Raw genomic sequence first — 12009 nt, forward strand, 5'->3', positions numbered from 1 at the left:
CTGATCACATTGTTCTATCTAGACCAACCAACTGTATCCTTCTAGGCCCTGTCTGCTCACGCCTATCCAGATAAGTCCTAAATATTGCTGGCGCCTCCTTTGTGGCCAGAGAGGAATTAAAAATTTGGGTCAGAGCCCCTGCAATCTCCTCCGACAGTGGCCTAGGGCACAATTCATTCGGTCCTGGAGATTTACCAACTTTTAAGGCTGCCAACACTTCCAATACCTTGTCCTTCCGTCAATTTGCTTAAGAGCTCAGTTTCTCCCTGAATTCTGTACCATTGCTCTAATTCTCTTGGATGAAGATGGGTGTAAAATACTCATTCAATACTCTACCTATGTCATCTGACTCCACCCACAAATTGCCCCCTTGGTCCCTAATGGGCCCTACTCTTTTCCTGATTATCCCTCTTCCATTGATATACTTATCTTGGGATTTTCCCTATTTTTACCAGCCAGAGGTCTCATATCCCTTCTTTGCTTTGTTACATACTTGTTCAGTTTCATTATTGAGACAAGGCCAAGCAGTGCTTCCTTCCTTATTAGATCAGCAATATACTGTTTGAAAAACTAATCCTGAATTAAATGCAAAAAATCTTCTCATCCTTCATGCAAATATTTTGCCCGATTTCACAAGGAAGTTGAGGCAAGTGGAACTCCCCCAGCGTTGTTGCCGTTTTTATCCCACAAGCAACATCATGAAAGCATCATGGTCATCATCCCTTTACTGTTTATGGAAGCTTGCTGTGTGTAACTTGGCCACTGCATTTCTTACACTATGACTTGTACTGCACTTGAAAAGTACTTCACTTCCTATAATGTTTTGGGACTTGCTGAGGGCAAGGGAATATAATGAAAGAAGCTATGTAAATGCAAGTAATTCATTTGCTATCCCCCCTCTATATTTGGAGCATTAAAATCTTAAACAGCAATGCTCGGAGCAGAAGTAGGTCATTCGGCCCATCAAAGCTGCTCTGTTATTCAATGAGATCATGACAGATCTGAATACCCCTAAATATTCAGGTCCCATCTCTGGTCACTCTGTAGCCATGTCTTCATAATTCTGACTATAACATATCCATTTAGGTCTATTTGCTTGGTTAATTCATCCACTTTATTGCAAATACTGCACTCATTAAGGCACAAGACCCTAAGGCTTGGCTTTTTAACATTCCTTCCCCATTCACTTTTTTTTTTACTGCAGCCCTGTTTGATTCTGGCCCTTGATTTCTCTGCCTATCACTTTTCTTATTGCCCTTTCTGTATTTTGTTTTTACCCTTATTTCCCCCTCTTCTAATCCCTTGCATAGGTTTCCCATATCCTGCTATTTTAAAATTGTTCTCCTTACAGCATCTTTTCAGCCACATTTTCACATTAGCTATTTTTCAGTCAATATTCAGCCACATAAAAGTGGGTTTCCTCAGCGTGCTCCAGTTTCCACCCACAGGCCAAAGATGTGTGGGTTAGGTTGTTTGGCCATGCTAAACTGACCATTATGGTGAGATTTTACTGCATCGCTTGGGTGAGACTGGAAATTTTCATCTAAGATCAATGGAGATTTCCATTATCGGACCTGCGCCCATGCCGATTCCGTGGCAAATGAGATGGTAGAGTTCCGGCCATAGTGTCAGGAGGATTTGAAGGGTAAATATGGAGGGTTACTCGGATAGGCCCTGGGTGGGATTTTTCTCGGTGCAGGCTCAATGGGCTAAACGGCCTCCCTCTGCACTGTAGGGATTCTACCATTCTATTCATCTGCTACATCCTCATATTTCTGCTCTGACTAACAGGTGACACTGGTCGTAATTCTGAGATCACTACTTTTGAGGTCTTACCTTTTAATTTACTTCCTAACTCCCTATACTCTACTTTTAGGACCTCATCCCTTATTTTACCTACGTCGTTTGTACCAATGTGCATCACGACCATTGGCTGTTACCTTCCCCCTCTAGAATCTCCTAGCACCAGTGAGGCAACATATCATCCCGGAGTCTTGTTTGTAGTCACATAATTGCCTATCTATTCCCCTTACAATTGAATCTCCTGTAACAATTGTGTTCCCACACTTGTGCAGCAGAGCTAAACATAGTGCAACTCATTTACTGTTTGCTGCTTTCCCATTCTACATCCAATGCTGGCATCTCCACATTATGTTTTCCCTAAGAGGGCCCTTCCCCCAACAGTATCCAAAGTGGTATGTTTTATTCAGAGGAATGGCCACTGGGGATTCCTGTACTGCCCGCCTAATTTTCTTGCGCTGTCTTCCGTGTGAGCATCTCTCTATTTGTGCTTTCCACAATACTCGCCGCCTTGCAAATGCTTTACAGTGTCCCCAGCTGCCGCTCCAGCTCTGAAATTTGGGCTTCCAAGAGTTGCAGCTGGAGACACTTCCTGAACACACGCTGGACCCAGGCACTGGAAATGTTCCAACTTCCCACTTGGAGCAGGAGGAGTATACCATGGCTTTGAGTTATCTTGCCATGACTTACCCTTTAAATTAAGCCTTTTGTAATATACTGAAAATCAAATAATATCAATTAACTAGGGTCCCTCTGCCCTAGTCTTTGTTACTACAGAATATAGCCCTTTCAAACTATAAACCACAAATTAAAGACCCCAGAAAAAAATATAAGTGATAAAAATGTTAAATACTTACCCAACTGTACTCACTTTATTAGCCCTCTGGACTCTTCCACAAGGGGAAACCACCTCTTAGCATCTACCCTGTCAAGTCCTCTGAGAATTTGAGATGTCTCAATAAGGTCGCCTCTCATTCTTCCAAACTCTAATGAGTACAGGCCCAACCTACCCAATCTCTCCTTGTAAGAAAATTTCTCCATGTCAGGTTCAATCTAGTGAAACTTCTCTGAACTGCCTCCTATGCCAGTAGATAAGAGGACCAAGTATTCCAGGTGTGGTATACACCGTTAACTTTGAAATAAAGGTCAATATTCCATTTGTCTTCCCTATAACCTGCTGAGCCTGCATGCTAGTTTTTTGTGATGCATGAGGGCCCCCAGCCCCTCTTTACAACTGTTTTCTGCAGCACTTCTCCACCTAAATAATATTCAGCTCCTTTATTCTTCCTACCAAAATGCATAACTTCACTTTTTCCTACACTATATCCCATCTGCCAGGTTTTTGCTCGTATATTTTCAATGCGCTTGTCAACAAAAGTCATCCCTGAATTTTTTTCCCATTGTTAAGTATAATATCCTCCCATTAATTTGCTACTTGTGATACCTCAATTTTATCTAAAGGGATTCTGTTTGGCCACTTCTACATAAATCCATCCTCCAGTGCTATGACACTGATTGGGATCTTTCAGCTGTGAACAAGCTGAGTTCACCATTCATTGTGATTGCTCTTGCCCGAAAAGCTCAGTTCCTTTTACACTCTGATTGATAATTATTAGGCAATCAAAGCAGCATAGCACCCTCTCCAGAATATTTGGACCTGAGTAAACACACGTCCTCAACCAGATTCGGTAATACTGCAGAATAAAGGGTTAACAGATGGGGTATGCAAATGTGTGACAGATGATGTACCACTGTCTTCAGTCAGGCACGATTTCCACTCTCGAGAGAGTGTTTGAAATCATACCTAATGGCAACACACCGTCTGCCAACCTGTTTAGATATAGTACTAATAAACAAGGGTTAAACAGATATAAGAGTATGTTCTACAGTCTCTGAATCAAGTTCCATACTAAGAGTCCAACTTATATGGGCCATCCCAGTGGCAGCAGAACAGATATCAACGTCAAAAAATCACAGGGGTTACCAAAGGAACCGCAGAGTGAAAAAAACTTTGATAGCAGCTCGTAAAATAGGAGGCAGCATACTGGAGAGGTAACAATGACCATACTGGTAAGTCATTCCTGCTCTTGCCCTTCCTTTTGGAATTGAAGACTTGCTGAGAGGCCAGCAGTGGGAGTTGTGGAAATACCATTTCCATAACTTGACAGCAAGCAGCATCAGGTCATCATGAGAAGGATTAAAAGCTTCAGTTGCTTTCTTTCAGTGGTTGGTCAAGTCGCACATTATATTCTCTTAAAGCATGGGGTGCAGGAGTACACATTGTCTTTGAGTCCATTCTTAAAAGCCTTTGACATTTAAGCAAAACTTAGCAATTGAATGAACACATTTTAACCAGTGATGGCAATGACATGGGGAATCAATTGAATTATTTCTAACAAACAATAATGACTAGCTAGTTCTCCTAACTGTGGGGTACTATAGGATAAGTGAATCCATGATCGCGTAGTCATGGGTGTCTGGGTTGAAAATCTCTTCAACTTTCTGCAGAACAAAGATGATCTTACTTTGGATCAAGCAGTCCAATATATGAGCCAGGCTGAGCTTACAGAATTCAAAGGGGCTATAATTTGGTGTAACACTGAGGTTTCACATGACTCAGTAGACTGCGTAGGCCTACTGGCAACAGCATCCTCCATGTTAGCCCACCTAACCAGGCAAACGGATGGGAAAATCCATACTGGTAGCCATTTTGGGATACTTGCATTATGGTGCAAAAATCCAGCATTGTCACATAACTGCCCAGCAGGGATCAAGGAATGCTTCCACTGTGGCAAAACTGAACATTTCAAACATTTATCATCTGTGGTCCGGAGTGCAGAAGCAAACTATCACCATTTAAATACTACTCTGCCAATGTTTCTCTGTCCAAAGTGGCTCACTTCACATTTATCTAGGTTATACTGCACGTGCCATACATTCATCCACTCTCAACTTGTCTAAATCACCTTGAAGCCTCTTAACATGTTCCTGACCACCCCCTTCCCACCAAGTTTCATGTCACTGGCAAAATTGGAAATATTACTTTTGTTTCTTTCTTGCAAATTATTGATGTCAGTTAAAAATAACTGGGGCCCTTTGAAAATGTCCTATTTATTCCTATTCAAGTTTATAAACTGAAATTCTTCATCACCAATCTTAACCTAGCTGTTGTCAAATTTCAGTTTCTGGTACTATGTCATGATTTTTCAATTTTATTCAATGATTCTCATTCCTAATTTATTTATTAGCCTGGGTATCTGAATGCTAAAATTGGAGCCAATATTGACAATCTAGGTAATGCTAAATTTGTAGCTACACCAAAGTAGTAAACATTACTGAAATATGGAGAGCAAGATTACACTGTTTTGCAATTTCCTCTGTTAATCTTTTGCCCTTTTTACGTTTTCAGGTCACTGGATTGGCACAATAACCACTATGAAACAAAGCATTCTCTTTTTCAGGGTGCATATTGCAAGTGTCTCACTTGCTTGGGTAGATGCCATCTGGATCATTCGCTTAATATCTGCAAAGCTTTAGGTGAGATGACTTACAGGTTTGAACCCAAATAAGATTACAACAGATATTTTGCGATACTTGTCCAAAGGTATCATGTGCCATAGTAGTTTGCTCTTGTGGTTTACAAATTGGATTGCAGCCACTGATAAACTCATGCACTTTATTTTGAAAATCAACAATGCAATAATTGCTCAAGGAACGATTAACTAAACATTTTCTTTCTTTTTTGTTCTGAAACATACTCATTGAGTTTTTTTCTTCTAACAGTAATTTTCTCATCACTTTCTTGCAATTATACAACGTATACCTTTCTTTTGCACTTACCAACAGCAATCTCGATCAGCCCAGGTGAGTCCTGCAAATAACTGAATTTTTCATGGTTTGAGGTTGTTTCACAAAGAATATCAAGGAGCCTGATCACAACGAGGGCCTCCTATATAAAAACAAAATGAAAAGGATGAATTACATGTTGGAACACCTGGAAAAAACACATGGAAAATAAGCAGACCTGAAGATAATAAAGCCAAATCACTAACAACCATCATTTTAGAATTAAGTAAGTATCCTATAATATGAAAGTATCTTTTTTAACATGTTTTTAGAACTATAATTTTCAAAATAATTTTGCAGCAAAACTGCCTTTTAAATTCAAATTGAATCCATATATCCCCAAATGATTCATTGGTTCTATGTACACACCCAATTTCAATTAGTTGTGATGAATGGTTAAACATAAATCATATTCAAAAATAAAAGGAATGTAAACCACCAGCTCTGTTTCTTTAAGATTTAATTAAAATATATTGTTGGGAAAATAAATAAAAATAACTTTTATCCATGTGGACTTAAATAATTTTTGTTTGTGGAGAGAGTATCCACTTACATTATTCTACATTTTGTGAAGAGACAGTGACTGGTAACTCAAGTGCTTTCAAAACCACAGATAGTCCCAGAATATCTGGAAACAATTTGTCAGATTTGTATGCGTCTTATGCATTTCCTCATTGGTGTCATCAGTGTGAAGGAAACAAGCTAAGAAAAAAACTTCCCAATTCTCTGTTGTCCAAGAAACAAAATAGTCATGTCATCCTGGGCAGAATGGGAAGCATTTCCCATTCTGCTCTGAATGGAACTGCATTTCAAACCTTCTAAATTGGGACAAATATGGAACGATATGAGTTATGTTGAAGGCTCTGGTTTCAGCTCATTCAGATTACTATCTTTCAAGGGGCAGATCTGAAACACCAGGCTATAAATTTCTGAAAGACAGCTTTTGGAATATACTAGCAGAGTAGGGGGAGGACTGTCGAAATGTACTTCTTTTGTCGTCATGAAAAAAATGAAACTCTGAGGTAGGAAGCTTCTGATATAATTGAGAATTTATTTCCCTCAAACTGAAGATATGCCAGGATTCCAAATCCGTTCTGCAGTTTCAAGAACAAATTTTCAATGTTATTGATGGCTAGAAAACTGTTTCTGGCACTGCAGAAAATTAAATTATGTTGCAAATAACTTAAAGGTCCAATGCATTTAAAGCATGGATCTGGAATTATAATGCAGCAAATTGTGTGGTGTGAGAGTGATGCAAAGGATTGTGGAACAACAGGGCAGAATATTAATAGTAGGAGTGAGATGGATGCACTTTAAGTCTCCTAAAAATATTAAGATATACATCTCTGAATAACTAAAGGTTCACTAAACATTGAGGTTTAATTTTGGCAGGAATATTTAAGTCTTTTCAACAAAATAATTTGTTATGTCAACAGAGGTATGCTGCCTTGCAATTTGCTATATATTTAGAAAGGGTTGCTGGTTGCTTTAACAGCCGATCACATGATTTGATGGTGATGTCATTAGGATATTGCCACTGGCTACTGTTTTACTTTCCAGTTTGGTATTCTGTGCAGTGCAGAGAACATCTCTTTTAATAAAACCTGTTGTGTTTTAGTTTGAATCTGTGTGTACAAACCACATGTTTTCTTTTTGCGCAAAAACCTACACCCCTAACATAGTTAGGGCATAACACTATTTAAAATAAATGTGTATCCTTTCCACCACATTATGGTAGTCTGCTGATTATGGTACTGGACCAAGAATCTGAAGTTCATGAATTTAAATTTCACTATGGCAAGCTTTGGTAATTTATGGGCCAACACCAGAAAACCTTAGAATTGCTGTTGGGTTGGGAAATTTTCTGGGAAGGATATCTGTCATCCCTACCCAATCTGGTCTCCATGTGAATCCATTCCCAACTTTGTAGTTGACTCTTAATGCCTTCAGGACATCTCAGAATGTGCAATAAATAATGTATTGCATGCATCACCCACAGCCTAAGAACAAATATTTTAAAAATCCCTCTAACAAGATCAATAGGATTGTTCAATATTTGCTTTTAAAAAACGCTAGCGGTCATAGTTGTAACTCGGCAATGAACAATGAAAATAATTGTTAACTGTGACTAAATGTTAAGTTCATCACATCAATTGATTCCACAAATCCTTGTAATAAACCTAAAAATGACTTGTTCAAACCATAAGCAAACAAAACTACTCACTGCCTTCCCCACCCCAAATCTTCCTCAGCTAGGAGTGAAATAGTCAATTCTTTCAAGCTCTGTACACAATGTAATCAACACTATGAAATGAAAGCTTTTGTTTTCAACCTGATTTGGTGAAAGTATGACAGTTCCTCAGCCTACCTCATCCTCTTCATTAGTGGCAGAGGTGAATTTTAATACTGCCATGCAGTTCTCTTGGAAACAGTCTGCCAGAAATTGCATAATTCTCACAGCAGCAGTCAACTCACTATTGTCAGCTGGGGATTCTAGTACCTCACTCAATTTTGCAGATATCAGATCCAATAAAATAATCCTGAAACAAAGATTAATGACATCAGAACTATAACTTGCATACCGACAGAAAAGTCACAATACAAAAAAGAATCTGCAAAATATTAATTATATGTTAAGGTTGATGAAACATGCAAGATCACGATCAGAAAAATAATGACAGTATATTCTGGTCTACAGTGCCTAATATGGATATTATCATCAACAGAATTTATCTACAGCAATATAAAAATCTCTTTTTATGTGCAGCCTTGTTTCATTATATAAATTTACCTTGCTGCTGCCAAGATCCATAAAGGTAGTTCCTTTTAAAAATGTGTATTTTTCCATATTTGCCATTTCAGATTCCCACTGCTCCCATTGACCCAGGAGAAAGAGGCAGAATTGGATTCAGCTAATAGACAAGGTATGCTTTTCTCTCCAAGCTGGCACATATTGGTCAAATGCTGTGCCAGCATGCCATGGGCAACAAGGTGGCACAGTGGTTAGCAATACTGCATCACAGTGCCAGGAACTCAGATTCAATTCTGGCCTTGGGTCATTGTCTGTGTGGCGTTCGCACATTCCCTCTGTGTCTGCATGCATTTCCTCCAGGTACTCTGGTTTCCTCCCACACTCCAAAGATGTATGAGTTAGATGGATTAGCCATGCTAAATTGCCCTAGTGTCAGGTGGACTAGCTAGGGTAAAAGCATAGGGTATGGGGATAGGGCCTGGGTGGGATTGCGGTCGGTGCAGGCTCCATGGGCCAAATGGCCTCCTTCTACATTTTAGGATTCTATGAATCTGAGAATGTAGTCACTTTTGAGCAACAAGGGCACAATGTAAAACATACAAAAAATGGCCACTTTTAGGGAAAATACATGATAATAATTTGAAAAAATAGAGGTCAAACAACGGCATCATTAAGGAAAATTTCTTCACTCTACTGTGGCATTTTACCATTTTTTAATGGTGAAGGAAATCATTTCAGGGTGGATAGGCAAGTTTGTCTGTTGTTTTGCTCCTCTGCTTAAGAGACTCTGGCTTCTCTTCTAGTTTCTGTGAGGTTCTATTTTGGGGTACAACCTCCACAGACCCCCAAAAAAATTACTAGAGCAGGTTGATGGGGATAAATGAAGTATCCTTTCATGGAAAGGCCCAAGCAAAAATTCTTTCACTTTTGAGCAGACATCCAACACTAATTTCTGACACAGACACATTAGAAGCGCTTCTGGTGGCACAGGCTCTACTTAGTTCTCTCCAAACAGGCACATGATTTTACAGGGTGAATATCTGTGCCCATATGTAATGTGTGGGAATTCAAACTTTTGAACTGTTGTAAATCACTATTTACTCCTGCATAGTTTAATAGTCAATAATTATTGTTCAATAGGCAAAACTCTAAATTTATATAGAAAGACAACAAAAAGAAAAGGTAGCATTTCTGCACTAATATAATGTACAGATAGTGACAGGTGAGTTGTCCAATATTGGTAATCAGCCCCTGCAACTGAGGTATGGAATTATTGCTTCCAAGATCAACTAGACTCAAGCACTAAGTTCCTCTGGGGGCACTAAATTACCTCTAACCAGGATACTTAAAAGTAGACTTTTTCAGTAAACAGGGAAAAGTATCCAGACTTGTTAGAATTTGAGCTTTTTTTAAAAGCAGAATGAAGTATTAGTCATGTTTGGAAAGATCAAGGCTTGAATTGGTAGGACTAAAGATTTGACGAGCAGCAGTTCAAACTTAAAAAAAATAGAAAATGCCAGATGAACTCAATAGGTCTGGCAATATCTGTGGAGAGAGAAACAGATTTAACAGGCCAGATTTTTCGACTTTGCCCACAAGCTGGAATTCTCTGGTCCTGCTGCAGTGAAAGGAGATTTGGCTGAGTGCCAAATTCCCAATTCTCCCTGACAGCAGTGGGTGGCGTGAATGGGTAGAGAATTCTGGCCAATGTTGTGTGAATGAGAGTCTTCTTCAGAGCTAAAGAGCGGGAGAAATATGATAGATTTTATACTGTATAAGAGGGGATGAACCAATGGAACAAAATAGAAGATCAGTGATGGGTAAAATCTAGGAGAGAGTGCACAAATATGTTTAAGACACAAGACAAAGGAAATGTTAATGGCAGTCTGAAGGAATATAGAAGGCGCTGATAGTGGCAAAAAGCTAAGATTGCAGAATGTGTTAGTAGGAAAACAAAGCTCAGTGAAAACAAAACTGAAGAACAAGTGACAGATGGCCCTGTGCCATGGCGGAAGTTGATTTGGACAAAAAATAAATCTGGGCTAAAAAAGGGATGAAGATGGAGGAGAAAGTTTGCAGCCTGAAGTTGTTGAACTCAATGCTCAGTCCTTAAAGCTACAATGTGCCTAATTGGAAGATGAAGTGTTGTTCCTCCTGTTTGTGTTGGCCTTTACTAGAACATTGCAGCAGCCAAGGGATGGTCATGTGGGCAACAGAGCAAGATGGGGAGTTAAAATTACAAGCAATGAGGAGGTTGGGGCATATTTGTGGACTCAGTGGAGGTGTTCCACAAAGCAGTCACCTGGTCTGTGTTTAGTCTCCCCAGTATGGAGACGACTGCATCAGGAGCAGCAAGTACAATACATCAAATAGGAGAAGAATTCTATTTCAGATTTCTAGCATCTGCAGTATTTTATTTTTATCCAAACTTTTATCCTACCTTTCTTCATTGTTCAATTTAGTGTACATTGCAGCCACTAAATCTGGACATTTGAGGAATTGGCCTGTTACAATCAGGAACCTAAAAAGAGAACATCAAAATCCTGCTAAGTTGTACAATTTTAATATGCCAGCACTGTTTTCTTCAATAGTTGCATAGTTCAAGAAAGAGCACTCACAATTAAATTTAATGCCTTTCAGGTCATTTGAAACAAAATTCTGGTTCACATAATTCATATTTTTGAAACAAATACAATTTACAGGGAACCAAATAAAATATTTGTAATTTATTCACCGGATATTATACAGAAGTTAATTAGTTCAGTTGGCTGGAAAGCTGGTTATGATGAAGAACAACGCCAACAGCATGGATTCAATTCCTGTACCGGCTGAGGTTATTCCCGCCTTCTCAACTTTGTCCCTCGCGAGAGGTGTGGTGATCCTCAGTTCAAATCACCACCGTCAGTTCTGCCCTCAAAGGGGAAAATAACCTATGGTTGTCTGGCACTATGATGATTTTACCTATTATATCTATATCATTGACATTTTGCATGTGTATAATATTAAAATATCTCTGGCTTGCATTCAAAGTCCCCTTTAATTTCTCTTAACTGTGCACAGGCCTGTGTTTGCTGCATTTAACAAGACTGAATGCAGCTTAGAGCGAATGCTGCACACCACTCAGATAATCACTACTGAAATTAGGTTTTCGCAATTTATAGATGCTAAATCTTTTTGAATTTTAAAATTAAATCCAAAGATTTTACTTCACCTTAAAAATCTATCTTTGCTTCAACTCCTTTGTTTAGATGAATGAATGTTATGCTACTTAGTGGTTTTATTTATGGCACAACAGCTGATCATAGTAATTTCACTAATTATTGTACATGGCCTGAGGTAGCTTCATTTGTATCTACAACATCTCTGTTCCTGGATTCAGGTCTGTTCAAACCTCTCAAAAACACGAGGTCATTTACAACTCTTGACACCTTAAATTATTTTTGACTGACATCCATCACAAAAATTAAGGATTGTTTGTTATAAATGGAGGCAAATTTACAATTTTGTAAAGTAAATCTACGATAAGTTTACATTTTAATTTCAGATATACCATAATTTCTCTATACTGTTTAAGGTCAAAGGTTCATATAATTGTAGCACATAGCAATTGG

At 38.8% G+C, this 12009-nt stretch overlaps 1 protein-coding gene across 3 annotated transcripts in view; it reads right to left on the minus strand.

Moving 5' to 3' along the window:
* Positions 1 to 12009, minus strand: part of atxn10 (ataxin 10) — a 229861-nt gene that overhangs the window by 160709 nt on the left and 57143 nt on the right. For all 3 annotated transcript variants that reach the window (XM_080190882.1, XM_080190884.1, XM_080190883.1), the window contains 3 exons: positions 10839 to 10919; positions 8015 to 8186; positions 5641 to 5749 (listed from right to left, as the gene is read on the minus strand). In XM_080190882.1, the coding sequence (XP_080047008.1) occupies positions 5641 to 5749; positions 8015 to 8186; positions 10839 to 10919 (362 nt within the window). The remainder of the gene's footprint in view (positions 1 to 5640; positions 5750 to 8014; positions 8187 to 10838; positions 10920 to 12009) is intronic.

This window comes from Carcharhinus amblyrhynchos, chromosome 6 (genome assembly GCF_965287045.1).
Source record: "Carcharhinus amblyrhynchos chromosome 6, sCarAmb.v2.hapA, whole genome shotgun sequence".
NCBI lineage: Eukaryota > Metazoa > Chordata > Chondrichthyes > Carcharhiniformes > Carcharhinidae > Carcharhinus > Carcharhinus amblyrhynchos.